Source organism: Canis lupus, chromosome 25, assembly GCF_011100685.1.
Source record: "Canis lupus familiaris isolate Mischka breed German Shepherd chromosome 25, alternate assembly UU_Cfam_GSD_1.0, whole genome shotgun sequence".
NCBI classification, from domain to species: Eukaryota; Metazoa; Chordata; class Mammalia; order Carnivora; family Canidae; genus Canis; species Canis lupus.
Window position 1 is genome coordinate 18,058,617 of NC_049246.1, and position 21,430 is coordinate 18,080,046.

General features: G+C 45.7%; 1 protein-coding gene across 1 annotated transcript; it reads left to right on the forward strand.

Moving 5' to 3' along the window:
* The first annotated feature begins 363 nt into the window (after positions 1-363).
* Positions 364-18,337, forward strand: GJA3 (gap junction protein alpha 3). The gene is made up of 2 exons (XM_038573520.1): positions 364-546; positions 16,809-18,337. Exon 2 carries the CDS (start codon positions 16,826-16,828, stop codon positions 18,125-18,127), a length of 1,302 nt encoding a protein of 433 aa, XP_038429448.1. The 5' UTR covers positions 364-546; positions 16,809-16,825; the 3' UTR covers positions 18,128-18,337.
* The last annotated feature ends 3,093 nt before the right edge of the window (positions 18,338-21,430 follow it).

Below are 21,430 nucleotides of genomic sequence, written 5' to 3' on the forward strand. Positions count from 1 at the left end.
GTGGAGAGCAGACGCTAGGCCCGCGGAGGCCCGGCGGCGGGAAAGAGCCCCAAGCTCGGCATCCCGAGATGGAGGGCGCTCCCGTGGTTGGGGCGCGGGTGGGGATGCGGGCGCAGGCTGCGGGGTGAGGGGTGCGGGCGCGCTGTGACGGCGTGCGTGCTGTGGCTGCAGGTGCAGCCGGGCGGGACGGGATGCGGACTGCGGGTGCGGGGTGGGGCGGGCTGCAGGTGGGTGCGCGGGACGGGAACGAGAGGCGGGTGCGGGGCGGGGGCCCTGCGCGGCACCCTGGCACCGCCCCCGCGCGGCCCCCAGGAGGAGGTGGAGGCGGCGGGGGCGTGGCGCGGCGGCCGGGGCTGCGGCTTGGGGGCGCCGAGCGCGGGGCGCACTGGGGCCAGGGGATGGCCGCCGGGGCGGGGAGGCTGGGCCCGTGCGCGGGGCGCACGCGTTAAGTTGCACCGCACGTGTAGGACAAAGTCTCCTTTTGAGAGCGGCCGGGAGCCCTGCTCGACGAGGAGCGCACCCGGGTCGCCGCCGCGGCAGAGCGGGGTAAGCGCGGGGCCGGGCGCCCCGGGGCCCAGGCGCCGGCGGCCGGGGCAGCCCCGGGGCGGAGGGGCGGGCGCCGGGTCCCCGCACGGAGGACGGGCTCGGGCGGAGCGAGGCGGCCCCAGCCCCGCGGCGCGCCGGCGGCTCCCGGCCTCCCGGAATTCTTTCGGGAATTCTTGGGAAGAGGTGGGAGCGGCAGGGCTGGAGGGCCGGACACGGGCAACTGCCGGGGAACTTGGGGAATAACCGCGGCTGCTTCGCTCCCGGGGCCTCTGCCGAGCGCGGGGGCTCGGCCTGTAACGGCCTCCCCTGGGGACCGCGGGGTGGAGATGCCTGCTGTCGGGCTCTCCCTTCGGGTGGGGAGCGGGAGTGGCTCCGGACGGCAGGTCCGAGGGGTCTGAGGACTGTTTAAATACTTGACTACTCTCGACAGACACCACGGCCACAGGGAACGGAGTCCAGCTGTCTGCTGGCGTCTCGCATCGCCACGCTTTCTGCAGAGCTGTGGGTGTCTTTTAGGAACAATGTTGGCTCGCTTACTTCTTTTAAGAAACTTTTTGGAAGGTGTTTTTGTTTTTGTTTTTTTAAGAAATGTTTTAGTTATAAGTACCACGATCTAATTTCTTGACCCATGTGCTTGTTACAGTATGTTTAAGTATAAAGAATTTACAGAAGAGTGGAAAAACACTTATCTGCATTCCACAGTAGTCCCTTCTTTCAGGGGCTGTTCTGACAGTAAATTGCAGCGATGCGGGTGCATTTGCCTTGCCGTCTACTCTGCACTGTAGTGAGCAGACTTCATCCCAGTCTGCAGAGCCCTCGGTTCACGAATGTGTATGACTAGGACATTAGGGACAAGTGGAGTTCTCTGGTTTTTACCAAGATATCGCCAAAATTTGTCACCTAAAAGTGGTGCTATGCAAACATCCGAGACGTGAATTATGCTTTAGTTTATAGGACTCAAGAATTCAAATTGATGGTTTATGATGTGTGCATCACTTCACTGACCATCAATGTGCTGTGAAATGTATTGCAAAACAAACATTAAAAGATTAAAGAGGAAAGGGGAGAGATTTATTTTCCAAGAGTCAGTGTGTTCTAAGTAAACAACAGCTAATTTGGCACATATTCCACTAGTTCAGCAGTTTGATTCATGTTGAGATTAGCATCTCATAAGGACAATGCACGTGTCCCTGTAGTGTAAAGTAATTCACAAAAACTTTACTACTATAACAAACTAAACAATGCTATTTATGTTAGCCAGTGAATGTTATTAATGGCTTAACACCATCTTAAGATAATGAAATGTAACACAATGTCATTGTTCGTAAATAAGAAAAAGAATTTTGACACAGTTTCCTTGAATATTACTTACATTTCAAGTTGTGTTCATTTTCTTAACAAAAATAACTTTTACACTACACATTTGAGCCTTAAAATTACGTGTATCACAGACATTTTATAAAGCCTCATATATGCAAAGAATTTAAATAATATTAGTCTTTCGAGTGTTACCATTACGTGAACATGCACCTAACAGAACAAATAGGATATATAAATTTTTAGGATTTTACCTCAGTATCACACATAAATGCATGAATAAACATAGTTTTTGTACCATACTAAAATATCAGAACATTCCAGACAGTGGACAGGCCCTTGAGAAGTATTTCACCCTGTATAGATAGCATGATTCCCAGGATCTCTATATTAAGAAACTCAGCCAAACTCATGATTAACATACAGTGTCCTTGTCTCTCCACTCCACTGTGTTGTGGCCATTACCAGTACTATGTAACACTTGCCGTATTATATTTTGATTAGTTTTTTTACAAGTCTGTCTCACCCACAGAATGTGAATGAACCTCCTGAGAGTAAGACCATATCTTAATTAATAGTGCCACACACAAAATAGGTGTTTGATAAATATTTATTAAATTGAAGAGAGGAAAAAAAATCCAATATATGTGATAATTAACAATATACATGTGTCTCTAAAAACAGTATGCTTTTGCCATTTCAATATAATGCATAAAGGGCATAAAGGGAATAAAATAATGATAAAGTTTAATCTTAATTTTCATTTTTACAGTGTTGGAAAATTCTTCATCATGATAACTAAGTTAGTACTCTACTGCTTTTTAAAAATCTCTGGTCTTCAAAAGTATGACTTCATAATGGTTGATGTGAACAGCTTCTGCACTCTCACATCTCCTTTAATTTGAAGAATTAGTGGTTTGCTTTATTTACTGTTAACAAACTAATGATACTAAATGCAAAAATCACTTAATTTTTTTGTTCAGACCACCTGATTATCTCCAGGAATTAATGCTTATTTTATTCACAAAACTCCATTTCTTATTAGCTTTAAAATTAATCTTTTATTCTAGAATACAGAAGAGATTTCTCTGTTGTACACTCATAAAAGTGGGTTTGAATTAGAAGTGAAATTATATTTATACTATAGAAATTATTACAAAAATAGAAACCATTTTGACAGATGTAATCTGTGTCAGTAATATAGACGGAAAAATAAAATATCACAATTTTCGGGCTGTGAGGTTTTGTTCACTAAAGCAAGAGTAAAGATAATATCTGAATTTGCTTTAAAATGACAATTCCAATTTATATGGTGGAGTAACAGGACCGTTCTTAGCATGTCAATAATATTTAATAATTTTAGCCACTTTGGACTCTAACCCGTGTTTCTAAACATACGTTTTAGAGTGTGATCGAGCGATATAACTAAAAGGGCAGCTGTTGTAATCTGAACAATCTGCCTGGTGCATAATCCGGTGAAGTCACGCGGAAGGGTAAGGTATGACTGACCGAGTCAAAAGTCAGGAGTTTTCGTGCTGGCTTCAGCATTGTGGGCTGTGTAGCCTTCGGCAAATCACAGTGTCCAGTCGGGGCCTCCATACCCCAATCTGTAAAATAAAGAGGATAAACTAGACCACTTCTGAGGTTCTTCTAGCCCTGTGATTCCATATTTCCTCCCTGGATGAACCAGATTCCTGAGGGATGTAATTTAGATTTATAGAGGGAAATTACTTTTAACTGACCAGACTGTGTGAAGTCAGTGCTTGGTATACTCTTCAGAAGGCCTGATCTGTGCTTTAGACAGGACGAGATCCTGTTGGGAGCAGTAATACACTAAAGCATCCCTATAATTTTCTTTATTTACCCTTACCCCAAGCCACCCTTCAGGAAGTATTGGTAAATTCAGTTTTACTTCAAGGGAAGTGACTTTTTTTCATTATTCATTAAAAGTTTAGGGACTAATGCTCAAGTACATTAAAATTAATGCTAAATTACACTAAAATGTGTAAGTCAAATGTTTAAATGAAAACTTCAAGTGGTATCCTTAGGTCTTTCACAGCAGTTATTTTAAAAACTTTTAATGCCATTTAATAATTGGTAGGAGAAACCGGAGGACTCCTCAGGGTAATGGAACAGGGAAAACATTTGGAGGGTTTAAAGAGGAAGCCCAGTATGGCATGAATAGTAGTGGAAGACAGTCATGTTTCTAATTATGCTCCAGACTATTTACATTTTTCTGTCAATTGAACTGAAGCTCAACCAGCTGTTAATTTTCTAGCTTAATATTAGAACTCTAATTGTGGAAATGGTGACTTAATACTGATTTCTGGTAGGAATATTTATTTTATTTGAGTATTTCAAGAAGAAATACTGTGGTTAAAAAGTAAAGTTTATTTTTACTTTTGTCGTTCTTAAATATAAAAATTGAATACATTTGTTCTTTAATACAGTTGTTTAAGTTGCTTTCAACTTAAAATTAGCTCTCATTCAGCTTTTTAAGTTACAGAATGTCAGTGACGCCTGAGTGGCTCAGCAGTTGAGCGCCTGCCTCTGGCTCAGGGTGTGATCCTGGATTCCGGGTTTGAGTCCTGCATGAGGCTCCTTGCGTGGAGCCTGCTTCTTCCTCTACCTGTGTCTCTGCCTCTCTCTCTCTGTGTCTTGAATGAATGAATGAATGAATGAATAAAATCTTTAAAAAAAATAAGTTACAGAATGTCAAAAACAAAAGAAAAACTTTTTCCCCCTTTGACTCGGTATGAAAATGTTAATCATATTTACCTTAACCAAGACTTAAGAGCATATGACTTTTCAAGTATTTATAAACAATTTAAGATCCAGCCCCTCAAAGAACAATTAAAATTCCCACATAAAAGAGAAAAGAGAGGGATAATAGCATATGGATGGCAGGTGTTTTCTATCCATTCTTATTTAATAAACAAATAGAATAAAAGAATAAGGTGCACCTGGCTGATTCAGTCAGTGGAACATGCAACTCTTGATCTTGGAATTGTAAGTTCAGGCCCCATGTTGGGTATAGAGATTACTTGAAAAATAAAATCTTAAAACAAAAATAAAGTATAATTTAAAAACTATTTCGTGTTTCTGGAGATTTGTTCTCTGACAATAAACAAATAAATAAATAAACATTTATATATACTCCTAGCAGTACTTTAAAATTATTGATAAAGAGGTTAGAAAAATGGTGTTTTATAATTTCATTGATCAGTTGATCTGTAGAATGATGTCTCCTTCCAGAGCATGAGATTACTGAAAAGTTAAGTAATAGAAACCATGCACTTTTTCATTTAAAATAAGGACTCCCCTGAAACTGTACAATAATAAACAATTTCACAGTAAGATAAAGGATACCCTTAAATTATATATTTATATATACACACACATATATATTTTGTAATAATACTAGCAAATACTAAAATCAACATTATCAACTTAAAAGATCTATAGGAATTTTTTGTAGATTTATTCTGTATACTATAAATATATATGATTTATATATTTGTATATATAAATATGCTATAAATATAGCATAGGTGATAAAACATTGGAAAAAATGACAAAATGAACTCTTATCCTTTTTCAAGCATGTCAAAATTGGTTCATTAGTTAAAGAAAAACTACTAATAAGAGTAATATTTTAAAAGCCTCAAATAAACAGTATTTGGAACCAAACAAATGATTCTAATCATGAATACCATATAATTTCAAAATCATAAGAAAATACCATAAATAATTTTTTGCCAATAAATTTGAAACTTAGGTAAAATAGAAAATTTTCTAAAAGATATGAACTATCAAAATTAACTTAAGAAATAGTAATTTAAGGCAGCCCGGGTGGCTCAGCAGTTTAAAGCCTGCCTTTGGCCCAGGGCATGATCCTGGAGTCCCAGGATTGAGTCCCACATCGGGCTCCCTGAATGGAGCCTACTTCTCCCTCTACTTATGTCTCTCCCTCTCTCTCTGTGTCTCTCATGAATAAATAATAAATAAAATCTTTTAAAAAATAAAATAAAACATTCTTCTATTTAAATAAATAAATAAATAAATAAATAAATAAATAAATATCACAATAACAGGAGAAAAGTATTGGCTTTAGAAAACAAAAGCCAACCAACCATTAACAAAGATTGGAAGGAAACTTCTTTGCCTGATAAAAGTTGAAACATCATGCTCAATGATAAAATTTGAGAAGCATTCATGTTAAAGACAAAAATGAGAAAAGATATCACCATCTCCACATGGTGCTAAGAGTCCTGGCCAGTACAGGAAGACAAGAAAAAGAAATAACAGGAATTAGAACTCAAGGAGGAAGAAACAAATATGTCCTCAATAGCAGATGATTCGATTATGTGTTACATAAAAAATCCAAAGGGATCTCCTAACTATTGAACTATTAAGGCTTTCTAACAGGCTGCTGGATATAAGATCAATATATAAAAACAATGTTCCTAAGTACCAACAGTAACCAATTAAAAGTTATAATGAAAAAACGACTTGGAACAAAAAAATTAGAATGAGTATAAATTAGGAATAAATCTAACAAAAGATGTTTAAGACCTTTAGGAACATTATCCTAAAGCACTATTGAAAGGCATGAAGAAAGTCAACATCAATGGATCAGTTGTGCCTATTGGCGGGGGAAACTAGATTGTAAAGAGCTAAATTTTTTTTTTTTGTAAATTTATTTTTTATTGGAGTTCAATTTGCCAACATATAGAATAACACCCAGTGCTCATCCCGTCAAGTGCCCCCCTCAGTGCCTGTCACCCAGACACCCCCACCCCCCGCCCACCGCCCCTTCCCCCACCCCTAGTTCGTTTCCCAGAGTTAGGAGTCTCTCATGTTCTGTCTCCCTTTCTGATATTTCCCACTCATTTTTTCTCCTTTCCCCTTTATTCCCTGTCACTATTTTTTATATTCCCCAAATGAATGAGACCATATAGTGTTTGTCCTTCTCCGACTGACTTATTTCACTCAGCATAATACCCTCCAGGTCCATCCACGTCGAAGCAAATGGTGGGTATTTGTCGTTTCTAATGGCTGAGTAATATTCCATTGTATACATAAACCACATCTTCTTTATCCAGTCATCTTTCGATGGACACTGAGGCTCCTTCCACAGTTTGGCTATTGTGGACATTGCTGCTATAAACACCGGGGTACAGGTATCCCGGCGTTTCATTGCATCTGTATCTTTGGGGTAAATCCCCAGCAGTGCAATTGCTGGGTCATAGGGCAGATCTATTTTTAACTGTAAAGAGCTAAATTTGATTCATCTATAAATTTCATGCAATTCCAATCAAAATTGAGTCTCAGATTTTCATGGAACTTGACAAGCTCTACCTAAATTTCATCTGGAAAAAATAAAAGGCCAAAAGTTGCCTAGACAAATATGAAGAACAAAATTGGGGGACTTGTTCCACCAGTTATCAAGTATATCTAGAACTCTTGACATTAGGTGTCCTGCTGGTTGGTGTGATCAGTCTTTTCTTCTGGAGATGGTAAACAATGTCACATGTTACTTTATCTGAAGCATCAGAGGTTCAATATTTTCCTCCTTTGTGCTTGTCTTTGTGGTTGAACTTTTCCCAGTGCCATGAGTGCCATGGCACTGCGGCACTATGGCCCTGTGTTGTAAATTTCATTGAGCCAGCTTCTAAAAGCCTAGTTCCCGTCTTGCTTTTTAGTCTGAGACAAAGCTAAATGTTGAAGTTGAAGCTATAGAGTAAAAGAAGAAGGAGTCTCTTGTTATTTTTGGTGAATTTATTGTGAATTCTGTTTCCTTTTTAAAAAGTCAGATCAGAACTATGGAAAAAGTGTGGTAGGTACATAATAACATGGGCTAGGTCCCATGGCATCTGGAAACTACTGTCTTAAATGTGAATGCTTGAAAAAGGCAAGTAAGGTATAAAAGAAGCTAATGGAAAACAGTCTTTCCACGTGCTGGAAAGATAGCTGGATAAGCCTTTTTTCATTGTATCATATTTGTGACTAGCTCAGTCTACCATGTTCTTTTAAATTTGTGCCAAGTCAGAGATGGCAAAAAGCATCTTGGCCACCACTGCCTTATACCAAACTCTAGCAGACATCACTAAAGGAACATAGAACTCTTTCTGGCTAAGCCTATATGTGACTCTCAAAATCCTACTCAACCATGTTCCAGGCGATCACAAACAGTTAACACAAAATTAATTTGCCTACCCACACTCCAAGTTATACTACCTCTAATTTAAAAACCTAGTAACAATGTTTTCAGTGTCAAAGTATCATCACAAAAGAGAATCAAGTAGAATGCAAATGATACCTTTTGAGTGTTATTCCATCTGAGTCTTAACTAAAAGTTGCATTTCCTAATAAGCAACTCTTTTGCAAGTTTCTCCTTCTGTACTGACGTGCAGATGCTGGAGTGCCCCCAAGGCTTGGTCTTCGGCCCCCTTGTCCTTCTCCCCTGCCCTTAGATAATCTCAGTCCAGTCTCAGGGTTTGATGATGACTCCCAAGTGTTTCTCTCTAGCCTTCATGCTTGCCTAATAGGTGTCTCAAACTTAACATATTCAGAATAGAACTCGTGATTCCCATGCCTTTCCAAACCTTTACCTCCTCTACTTTCCCCATCTTGGTAAATGGCAGTTCCCCTCCTTCTGTTCCCTTGGCCTCTCCTCCTCCTCCTCTCCCCCAACCCTTGACCTGTCAGCGCATCATGCTGGACCTATTTCAGAGTCTGCGCGGACCCGGCCATTTGTCACCACTGCCACTTTTGTGGATTATAGCGCAGCCTGCTCCCCAGCCCTCTGCTTTCACCTTTGCCCACTGCCCCTTCCACCCCACGCCTGTTCTCCACAACAACCAGAGGGGCTCGTGAGGATGTAAGTCGGAGGACAGGACTCCTCTGCTCAAACCGTCCAGCGCACTCTCATCTCACGTGGAGTGTGAGCCGGCGTTCTCGGCACGGTCCGCTCTGATCTGCCCCCCCCCCCCCCCCGCCCCACACGGGCCTGTCGGCTCCCGGCGGTCCTCCCGAGCAGAGCAGCCCAGGTCTGTGCCTTCCGGTGCCTGCCCGCAGCCCTCGGCCCCCCGCAGCCTGCGTTTCTCTCCCGCCCGCGGCCCGGCCCGGCGCCCTCCTCCGCTGGCCGCCGCCGCCGAGGGCCTCACCGGGAGCGGCTGCCGCTCGGCCCCGCTCGGGGGCCACGACTCCCACAGACAGAGACGCCACGTCTGGCTGGGCGCCGCCGACCCGGAGCCCAGTCCCTTCTCCTCCTCTCTGTCCCCCCTTTCCTCTCAGGAGCTGCAGTCCTGCCCCTGCCCGAGGGGCCGACCTCTGGCTTGACCCCGCTGAGAAGGGCCCTGTCATCGCTTTGGAGGGAGCTCGCGCTTCCCGCCCTCTCAGCCGGGCTCTGCCCCGGGCCGTCCTGGTGCGGGGCAGCCCCACGGTCCCTCCACCCCCTGTCCCCGCGGCTCCCGTCCGTAGCCTTCCCTACCCCTGTCCTGGAAGCACCTCCTTTGGGCCTTATTCTCCCACTTTTTAACCGTTTTGCACCTCTCCTTCCTTTGAGTTCTAGACTTGTTGAGCAAGTGCTCCCCGAGCCAAGTCAACACTTCGCTCCCCCGTTCGGCCTCGAGCCACTGGTCTGCACTTTTGTTTCTGTCCCAGGGCTCCCCCTGGCCTGGGCATTTGAGGACGAGCAGTGCCATCCTTGTTGTGAGATCAAAGGGCCTCTTCTTCCCGTCCATCCGTCTTGAACACACCGAGGAATGCTGACACTGTTAGTCACCCCCTTCTTCAAAGCCCTCCTCTGGCTTCCGTACGGCCGTGTTACCCCATCTCCAGTGTCGCGGACGCTCTCCGAGTGTGCCTTCTGAGATGGGGACAGCCCTCCCAGCAGGTCGAGTGGGCCGCGAGGGCTCCTGGGTATCCCAGAGAACAAGGCAAAAGTTCAATCTGGGTGGTGCAAAGTTGAATGTGGAAGTCAATTCTATAGAGAAGAAAGGGTGTTCCATTTTGACATTATCTGATATGATTTTGGTAAGGAAACAAATACAAGCCAAAGAACGTGAATTTGTCTAGCAGACCTCAGCAGGTCCCATGGAGGAACATCCTCCCCCCAACACTTTCGAGGGGTCACTGCTGCCTGTCAGTACTTGGCCTCAAGCTCTCACCCACAGGGTCACCCTTCATCAAAGTGGTGACCACACACCGAGGGCAGTGCGTCCCCTCCCACAGCTCTTCACCCATGAGGCCCCTCCTCCCTGCTGTGCTGTGTGCTGTGCGCTCAGGAGAGGTGGAGCTGCACTGCAGGCCTCTGCCCGGCCTCACCTTGCTCCTTGTCTCCTGCCTCCTCCTGGACAGCCTCACTCATACCTTCTGCCACTACCTTTGATCCAGATGGTCACAAAACCCATCATCATCTTTTCTTCCAGCCCCAGTTAGCCAACCCCCCCCCCCACAGTGTTTCTCTCTTCCCATGGCCCCCCTGATTTTCCCACTTGGGCTCAGAAATACAAGGTTTGTCTTTAATTCGTGCCTCTCTCTTTCATTCTCTGACTCTAGGCAGACTCTACATTCTGCTTTATTTTTGTCTCCAGACTGTGTCTCCTTTTCTGTCCTTCCTTTTTCCACTCGCCCTGTTGTCATCCGCCCTGGCTGCGGCATTCATTCGGAGATTACCACTCTTCCTGAGGCCCTGTCAGGGGGCCCCTTCTTTCCTGAACAGCACTTTCAGCACATCTTTCCGCTCTCCAAGTGATTCAGTGGCCCTCGATGTCCTTTCACTCATTTGTCATACCAGTGTTTGCTGAGCGCCTATTATGTTCACAGTGCAGCCTGTCTAGCTTTCCTGTGCAGAAGCAGCCATTTAAAGCCAGTGCTCGCACACAGGGCCCCTGTTCCGGCCATGCCAGGTCATTCATAGTCCCCCTGCCATGGAATGCAGATCTGACCTTGAAATGCACTCCTGTCCCTCTTCCCCTACCCAAACCCACCTCTCCTAAACCCAGCTCAAATGCCACCCTTCCCTGGCTAGCTTTCCCTGGCTCCATGTTCTGTTTTTTTTTTTTTTTAATTTTTTATTTATTTATGATAGTCACACACACACACACACAGAGAGGCAGAGACATAGGCAGAGGGAGAAGCAGGCTCCAGGCACCAGGAGCCAGATGTGGGATTTGATCCCGGGTCTCCAGGATCGCCCCCTGGGCCAAAGGCAGGCGCCAAACTGCTGCACCACCCAGGGATCCCTTGTTCTGTTATTAATATCCTTCTTCTCTAAAATCTCTCTGTACCTACAGAGCTCCCCATTTTCCTCAATTTTTCTATCTCCACAAGTAGACTCCACAAGTAGACAAGATAGAGACCGTGTTTTTACCTTCACTGTATTCAACAGAACACGTGGCCCAGAGTTGAGCACAAGGTTGTTGCTAATGAATAGCCATCGATTGATATGAAGGGACACTCAACATATCCTAAAGGCTAAGGGGAAACCATACAGCTTTGAAAGGGAAAGTGTAACTATTAGGAGAACATGGAAGCATCTGCATAAACTCTGCAACAGAAGATCTTGTTCTGCAGTAATGTCAGAATCAAAGTTTTTGCTGAGATAAAAATAAAAATACCATCTCACAGAGGTAATCCATGTCCACATACAAGTACTAGAGAATCCCACTGCCACCGTGGTGGATCTGTTATCTAAACGTGCTCAGTGCTGTAGCTGTGATGCTCTATGATTAGATCACATGCACCTTACAAAGTAAGCATTCATAGTGTGAACTTCCAGGAGCTGCTCTAGTGTTATGAAATGGCCCGATATTTTAACAATAAGAATAAACCCATTTTCCTCTTTCAAGCAGAAGGATATCTCATCCAGTCACCATGTTTGTCTCACTTGAGGCCAGCCCTCAGTGGGTCATGGGGTCCCCGGTGTTGTCATTTGTTTGTACTTAGCCAGCAGAGTTTTGCTGTTCTGGTGTGCTTCACTCCTCTGCTGTCATTTTCTCCCTGAATTGGTATCAGGGATATGATTAAAAAGTGATATTGGTAAAACACCTTAAGAATATCTGCATGAAAAAAAAAAAAAAAGGAACGTCTGCATGGTGTCTGGAGCAGACTGATGAGTATGAGGACAGGTGGATGTTGCTTCAAATCTGGAGGTTCCCATTTTCATCTGACTCTGACCCCTAGTGCCAGCTTTCCCATAGGTATCCGGTCCTCTGGTTAATTTTGTTGTTGTTGTTGTTCATTCATTCATGCAGTTTCCAAAACAAAACCCAAACTGTGAAATGAGAGTAAATAGTGGAGCAGTAGTAAGACTCAGCAGTGAGTTACAGGATACAAACAGCCTGGCCCTTGCTTTGGGAGAAATTGGTAGACTGCCATGGCAGGAGAATCCAGTGTAAGCTCTATGCCATCAGTGATAACCAGTGTCAGGGTTCATGTTGCGTCTCAACGAGACGTCTCAAGAGATCCCAGGATCATTCTCCTCTGACATTGGGCTAATCATGTCACAGGTATTGTATTTGTCCTCTGTGTGCTTATCAGGGGCATGATGAAAGAGATCTAAGGAGTAGAAACCGTAATGAAAGAACAATGAAAAAGGCGTCTGACTTTTTAAAAAATTAGAACTTTGAAACAAAGTAATGGTCATGAATCCTTTACAATGATAAATGTGATATTGTTACAGAAAATGCAAAGAAATATGAAAAGGAAATAAAAATCACCCAGTTCTAGAAACACTATGGTTAACACTTAGCATTTTGATATCTTTCTTGTTCTTCCTTTTACATGAATGAATGTGTGTAAAATATCTGGTATCACACTATAGTTTCGTATTAGGCTTTTGGCATTTATCATTACAGAATAAGTATCTCTTCATGTCATTGATGATCGTAAAAATTGTATCTAATGAATACCTTGTATTTCAGTAGTTATGAATGAACCACAGCTTTTCATTTGTGCCTGGATTTATTCTATAAAGAATCAAAAGGAAAAAAAAAAAGAATCAAAAGGGACTGTATAGGTTAGGAATTCTTTTGTCTGCAGGCAGTAGAAAACCTAACTTGAACAAATAGAGTTTTTTCCTTCATATAAGTCTGGAGGTGGCTGTCAGTGTTGCTGCAGCAGGTCTACCTTGTCACAACAGGTGCCTTGGTCTTTCTCAACCACCCTTCACATATATACATACATACATGCATGCATTTATTTATTCATTCATTCCTTTATTTATTTATTTATTTAATTCATGAGAGATACACGGAGAGAAGCAGAGACATAGGCAGAGGGAGAAGCAGACTCCCCGCAGGGAGCCTGATGAGAGACTCGATCCCAGAACCCTGGGATCATGTCCTGAGCCGAAGGCAGATGCTCAACCACCGAGCCACCCAGACATCCCTCCCTCACACTTACTGACATGTGCTTGCAAGGTGACTGCCCAGCCCCGGGCAGCACATCTATACTCACTATGGAAAGAAGGGGGAAGGGACAGCACAGGTACCATCTGCCTTTTTATTAGGAAACTAAAAGCTTTCCCAGATGTTCCCCAGCCAACTTCTTACACCTCATTAATATAACCAAAGGAGGTAGGAAAGCAAAAATTTCTCTTCCCGGTCACATTAGAGGTAAGCAAGGGAGAGAAAGACCAGGAATGGGATCTGGGTTAAGCCAGATCCTGATGTCAGCCTTGGGCACTGTTATGTATTTAAATTGCTCATCCTTTAGTGGACACTTCTGCTTCCAATTATTCCTTTTTCTAAGTAATTCACAGTAAATATCCATGTTCATTCATTCATCAAAATCTCTGATTATTTCCTTGGTATGATGTCCCAGGAGTAGACTTACAGGTTTAAGACCTAGCCTCATGTTTCTCAACAGGTTCACAATGGGCATTTGGGGCAGGGAAGTTCTTTACTGTGGGCGACACCCCCGTCACTGTGGAGCATTTGGCTTCCCTGGCCCTGCAGGGAAATGCCAGCCACACTTTCCGGGCTCTGTGACAAGCAGAGCCTCCCTTAAGGTGTTATGTGCCACCAGCCTTGTGGGGAGAACCTACCAGGCACTTGCACTGACTCCTTTCTGGCACATTATGCTGTACTCAGCAAGGCAGAAGTGCCTGCACATCTGGGAAGGTAGCAGAAAGAAGTATGACATTCCCCACACTGATCTTTTCTTAGAGACTTCCAGAAATGCACATTGCCCACTGTTCTGCCTACAGACATCCAGAAGGAAAAGCTGTGTGTGCAAACCCCAACCTCAGAACTAGAATTAAGGAGAAAGTCCACAAGCAGTCAAGGTGGTTAAGGGTGGTTTTCTATAGAAACTCAGAGGGCTGTGCTTGTCTAGGGACAGCAAGGAGAGAGGATGCCGTTTGTAGCTTAGCAAGGTAGGAGCTGTGGGAGGATGGAAAGAACCTCCTGGAATGTAAAGGAAGCAACAGCCACTAAGCCAGGGCTGTGATAAGGAGGAAGAGAAAACACAGGGCCCCCATGGTAGCCTGAGTTGGCCACTCTTGAAGGGAGAGTGGCAGTAAGTGACAGGTCAATAGGCCAGGCCCTGGTTTTAAGTTGAAGAAATAGCACATGCAAAGGCCTAACAGCAGAGGTTCAGGGACCACAGGAAGCTTGGTATCACCAGAGTGTTGGATCAGGGACTGGGTGGTACACACTATGCAAGGCTTTTGTCCTGCACCCCTAGAGGAAAATCTCCAGCAGATTGAAGGGAGGGGCTATGGGCAGAGATGCCAGGCAGGGACCCTGTGACAGCCTGGGGTTGGGGAGAAGCAGGATGTAACCTGGGATGGTTCCCTGACACCTGACATCCTTCATGGAGGAATGGATTGTTTCATGTTCAGTAATTAAGTTTCGAGAGGATGTGGAGAAAAGGGAACCCTCTTACACTGTTGGTGGGAATGTGAACTGGTGCAGCCACTCTGGAAAACTGTGTGGAGGTTCCTCAAAGAGTTAAAAATAGACCTGCCCTACAGGGAATAAAGGGGAAAGGAGAAAAAATGAGTGGGAAATATCAGAAAGGGAGACAGAACGTAAAGACTGCTAACTCTGGGAAACGAACTAGGGGTGGTAGAAGGGGAGGAAGGCGGCGGGTGGGAGTGAATGGGTGACGGGCACTGGGGGTTATTCTGTATGTTAGTAAATAGAACACCAATAAAAAATAAATTAAAAAAAAGTAATTAAGTTTCTAAATTAAAATATTTTACTTCCTAAGAACATGCCCAAAAGAACAGGTGCCAGGCACAATATGGGACAAGCAGGCTGGTAGGATACATGAATGGCAATATTTCTCTAAAGACCTCAGAAAAGGGCAGCCCGGGTGGCTCAGCGGTTTAGCACTGCCTTTGGCCCAGGCATGATCCTGGAGTCCCGGGATCGAGTCCCACATCGGGCTCCTTGCATGGAGTCTGCTTCTCCCTCGGCCTGTGTCTCTGCCTCTCTCTCTGTCACTCATGAATAAATAAATAAAATATTTTTTTAAAAAAAGACCTAAAAAAAAAAAGACCTCAAATGACCAAAGCAAAGGGTCAGAAGTTTATTCTAGGAGGGGGTTAACATTTGTCTATTACTTTAGATCATGGTGAGTAAAGTTTTGTTTTGGTTATTTGCCTTTGAACCAATTCATAAAAGTTAGTATTTTTAAATATTTTAAAATTCAAAACAAGAAGAGTATTCTTTAGTGTTGCTGGAGGTCCTACATGCACTTACAGCTTAGACCGCTACCTTGTGTGAAGAATGACAGAACAACAGAGCTCTTTGTGGTTCTAGTTCGAAGCTCCGGGCCTGCGTGAGCAGTAGTGACAGGGAGGACGCCTTGTAACATTGGTGCCCTGCATCTGGGGAACACTGCTGCTTTCACAGAGGAGGCCTGCCAGCCCCCCTCCATCTAGGAGGCCATGCACTGCACTGACCTGATGACTGTCGTCCCATCTTACAGGTGGCCACACAGGCTCCTGGGGACGTGCAGCGAGTTAACCATTTATGAGACATTTGCAAAGTAAAAAAGAAAGCAAATAACAGAAAAGATAGTAGGTTAGTGTGTGGTAGAAATTATGAGGGTGGCATAAGGGAGAGTTGCTCTAATGTCACATGGACTAAAAGGCGGAGGTTAGGAATCGGAGCAGGCTGTGTACCCCACAGCACCAGCACTCCCTTGGACCGTGCTCTGGCAGAGAGCGGGATGGGTAGTGGGAAGCCAGGGCCGTTCTATGGCTCTCAGGGAAGTCATTTGTCTTTGGAGCTCCAGTTTCCCCAGCTCTGAAGTGAGGGCCTGAGTCGCCCTGGGCATCTCGTTTGTGCCAGCACGTGTGTGGTGCTGGTTTTTATGCTGGCACTGCGGTCTCTATCGCTGCCCAGCACGATGTTGGAGACACACGCATGCATGCACACCTGCACACCCACACACACCCCTGCACCTGCAAGCGCACACACCCCTGCACACACACACACACACACACACCTGCACACGCACACACACACTTGCACCTGCACTCTCACACACCTGCACACGTGCACACATACCCCTGCACCTGCATGCACACACATGCACACCTGCACACACACACACCTGCACCTGCACACAGACACCTGCACACACACCCTTGCACCTACACCTGCACACGCACACACATACCCCTGCAATGCACACACACCTGCACATGCGCACACATAGCCCTGCACACGCAAGACACCGGCACACATACCCTTGCACCTGCACACGCACACACACCAGCACACACACGTGCATCTGCACACGCATGCACACGCGCACACACACACATACCTTCAGTGGCACACTCATTTGGAAGTGGCTGTACCCCTACCCAGGGAGCCCCTCTTCCAGCACCCGCCTCCGCGGAGGTCTGCCCCCCTGGGGTGCGTGGACCCTCCGGCCCCCTGCGTGTCCTCCTGTTAACCAGCACCATTCCCTTGCAGGTTAGCAATCTGGAGCAATGGGCGACTGGAGCTTCCTGGGGAGACTACTAGAGAACGCGCAGGAGCACTCCACGGTCATCGGCAAGGTCTGGCTGACAGTGCTGTTCATCTTCAGGATCCTGGTGCTGGGCGCGGCCGCTGAGGAGGTGTGGGGGGACGAGCAGTCGGACTTCACTTGCAACACGCAGCAGCCCGGCTGCGAGAACGTGTGCTACGACAGGGCCTTCCCCATCTCACACATCCGCTTCTGGGTGCTGCAGATCATCTTTGTGTCCACGCCCACCCTCATCTACCTGGGCCATGTGCTGCACATCGTGCGCATGGAGGAGAAGAAGAAGGAGCGCGAGGAGGAGCTGCTGAGGGCCGAGCTCCCGCACCCTGGCCCGGCCGCACGCTGCGGGCCCGGCGGCCAGAAGGACAGGCCGCTGCGCGACGACCGCGGCAGGGTACGCATCGCAGGAGCCCTGCTTCGGACCTACGTGTTCAACATCATCTTTAAGACGCTGTTCGAAGTGGGCTTCATCGCCGGGCAGTACTTTCTGTACGGCTTTGAGCTGAAGCCGCTGTACCGCTGCGACCGCTGGCCCTGCCCCAACACGGTGGACTGCTTCATCTCCAGGCCCACAGAGAAGACCATCTTCATCATCTTCATGCTGGCGGTGGCCTGTGTGTCCCTGCTCCTCAACATGCTGGAGATCTACCACCTGGGCTGGAAGAAGCTCAAGCAGGGAATGACCAACCACCCGCGCGCAGACTCCCCCGAGGCCACAAAGCCCGGGGGCGGGAGCGCCCTGGGCCCCCCCTCGCTCTCCGAGGCGCCCGCGGTCACCATCGGGTTCCCGCCCTTCAGCGCTCCCTCGGCCTCCTCCCCGGGACAGGCCACCGCCGCGGGCTACCCCGGGGCGCCCCCACTGGCCGCAGACTTCCACCCGGCAGCCCTGCCCGAGGCCCGCGCGAGGGACCAGCACCTGCTCATGACGGAACAGAACTGGGCCAATCAGGAGGCCGAGCAGCACACCTCCGCCAGGAAGGCCTCCGGGGCAGCAGCCCCCTCGGCGTCCCCGAGCCCCGCGGGCAGCACCGGGCAGCTCCCGCCGGACGACGGGACGGGCGGCGGCGAGCCCGGCCTGCTGCTGACCGGGAGCCGCAGCAGCCTGGGGGACAGCAAACTGGCAGTGACTCCCGACGACGCGGAGCAGCCGGTGACCACCCCAGCAGAGACGCACGCGCCGCCGCTGCCCCCGGCGGATGCGGGCCGATTGAGCAAGGCCAGCAGGGCCAGCGGCGGCCGGGCCAGACCCAACGACTTGGCCATCTAGCGCTGGTCTCTCCAGACAGCCTTACAATAACCTCTTTTCTAGCAACCAAAACCAAAGTGCCGTTCCAGGCTGCAGGGAGACGGAGACGGAGCCTGGAAGTGAGGGGCACTGGAGTGCGGGAGGGGAAGAGCCGCGGGAGAGAAGGCTTCTGTGTGTCCATGCTTGCTGTTCTTAACACGTTGAGGTAGAGTGCCAAGACCGCGGAGGCGTGCTGGGGGGGGGGGGGGCGGGGGGGCAAAGTGGGTGCAGAACACCACCGGGGCCGCCTGTGCGGGCGTTGCCGTTTCTGTGGGTACCTGCTCTGCAGCGGTGGAGCCGCGGGGCTCCACCGTCCCTTCAGTCCCGGCAACGAGGATTTCCATTCCCAGGCTCTCCAGAGCCTCTGGGCGGCCCAGAAAGTCACAGACGCACTTAGCACTTATCTCTGTTTGATACTTTTAACTTAGAGTTGAATTTCATTTGGGATATTTGCCAAACTGCACTAAAAAAAGATTTAGAGCAAGTCCATATAGTGTCATTTGAGTTTCTGAAATTGCCTGTGAAGCCCAGGATAGCAAACTGTACGCTCCATGACAAGTGACGATGAGCAGCTACCCTCCAGAGGCAGAGATTCAGCCCAGGCGAGAGCCACAGAGGTTGCTGGTAAGAAAGCAGGTAGAAATGCAGCGACACTTGAGATAATTTTTAAACAGCTGAGGAAATTGAAATTAAAGTGTGGCAAGTATGCCTTAGGTATTTATTTTTTAAATGATATTTTGTGCTTTGATCTGAATTGTACAGGTATGCCTATTCCCCCCCTCCCCATTTTCTTTAAGGAGAAATGAAAGAAAAATAGCCCTGTTAAAATGAATACCGACCAAGAGAATGCTAATTTGTCCCATTCTATCCTAGTAAAGATTTGAACTTTCTTTGAAAGAAATTCTTCAACCTCACAAGTCAGCTAATTGCTATGAGAATGTACTGTATAAAATAAAGGCAGGGGAAATTCAAGTGCATTTCAAATACTTGAAGTTGTGAAGTTTTTGAATGGAAGGTTAAAAGTTTACTCTTGCCAGAAAAATTATTTATAAAGATGAATCAATGACCTACGTGTTTTAACAGTACAAAATAAAACTCTCTGAGTTTCCTAACTATTTTTTGTGGGCAGCCTGTTTGCTTTCTAAAGTGTAAATAAAAGTATCTGGGTTTTACTTCCTGTGTAAGTGCATGTGCTGTTTTTGGACGTGCGCCCCATTTGTCACCCACACAGATTGCTACACTGACGGGGGAGGCTATTGATCTGCGCGGGAATGGCTGGAAGGTGGCAGAATTTTCCGAACTGCACACCCTGCTGTCGTGTCTTACTCGTGGTAATGCTGAGCCAGGTCCTTCTCACATTCCCAACTTCCACTGAGTATTGTCAGCCTTATTCAGCAAAACACAAAACACTTGCCAATTTGATTTGTTTCTTTATATGAGGCAACATCGATTTCCTGATGATTTATCTGGGGCTACACTCCATATACTTTGTGTTTCATATGGGACAGAGCAACCCACTGGCAATCTGATGAAAAGATTGCGATTCCCATTCTCAGATTAATGTGTGCACCTAGTTCATTAGAGCATTCTGTTTGCTGCAGAGTGAACTCGGATGATCTCCTCGGATTGAAAAATGTTAACTTCCCATAAATATCCTGTCGCCTTTCTCAAACAGGTTTGGGCTTACAGAAAATTATTTGAGTGACTGTTTTCTCAATTCCCCCCAGGCTGGTTCATATAACTTGTACCACAGTGGATGCAGGGGAGAGACATTCATTCATCACCTACAATGGATGCCTGAGACTTCAGGCAGTAGAACTTGAGTGAGAAGGGCCACCAGAAAGTACTAGTAGTTTGAAAAGCATTCTGATTACAAAAAAAAAAAAAAAAAAGCTTTGGTCACAATTGCACTTAACAGACAAAGTATAACTCACTAAGTGGATATGAACACAGGTTCTTTAGGTTCTACCATGATAAATGTTAATAAACTGCTTGGTCACCCATGGTTTGATTTGGGTGGGGGGTGGAGATGAGAGTGAACAGTATAATCATATTTAGTTTTTATGTTTTAAAATTGGATTTTCTCTCTCTCTCTCTCTCTTTCTCTCTCTCATGAATAAATAAATAAAATCTAAAAAAAAAAAAAAAAAAAAAAGGGGCAGCCCAGATGGCTCAGCGGTTTAGCGCCACCTTCAGCCCAGGGCATGATCCTGGAGATCCAGGATCAGGTCCCAGGTTGGGATCCCTGCATGGGGCCTGCTTCTCCCTCTGCCTGTGTCTCTGCCCCTCTCTCTGTCTTTCATGAATAAATAAATAAAATATTTTAAAATTGGATTTTATTCATCATATGTTGATAGAGATGCCAGCATTGTGAATTGATCTCAATCCAGTTGGCCCATTTAGTACATGGGTAGGAGTGTGAAATTAGATTCACCTCCTTGAAAACCACTAATTTATAAAGAAGTAAAACTCTGCAATACAACAGTGCATGCCTATAGTATTTTTTCAGGGTAGTGTTCTGATTTCAATTCATGTAGAAAATGAAAGCAGGTGTTACATTGTGTTGCTATTTAGGGTGTCCATGACCCCAATGACTAGGGTCCTGCTCCCTCATGGAGATACGGGCAGCGTGAAAGGGTGCTCTCTATTTAGCCAGTCACCATAAGCATTAATATTAATATGCAATAAAAGTAGAAATCACCTTTCCCTATGGTCAAAATCCAGAGATTTTTTTCTCTAGCCTGTTAATTATTTGGAAATTTCTCTGAAATCATTTTTCTCCTGATTTAATGGAAAAAAATGTTTCCATAAGCTTATTTTAAACCCAATGCTCTGCCTAATGTATTTATGCACATTATCTTTTAATCTTCAGTATACAAGACAATTACTTTCTTGCATCCCTGTTTGCAGAAGCTGGGCCATCCTGTTGGCACTACATAATATATGGCAATCAAAATGTCAAGCATTACTAATCCATCTCCAAATCCATTTATTAAAATTCTAAAACATTTCTTATATAGTCATTCACTTTCTCCCTTTTAAACTTTATTTTACTGAATTATTTTTCCCATGACATTAACAAAAAAGATACCTTAAGTTTCAAAAGAAAATAGAAAGGGGAAAAGAGCAAGCCAGAATATTTCTGATCAATCCTGGCTTTCCTTGATCATTAAGTAAATGGCTAGATCATAGATTTCTTATACAAGAATACCTGGAATTAGAACTATGAATACAATTCAAATATCCTTTTTAAAAAATAATTTCATGAGATTTATATCTCTTTTC

Coding starts and splice junctions, on each gene's coding strand:
- GJA3 (XM_038573520.1), top strand. CDS start 16,826: ATGGGCGACTGGAGCTTCCTGGGGAGACTACTAGAGAACGCGCAGGAG.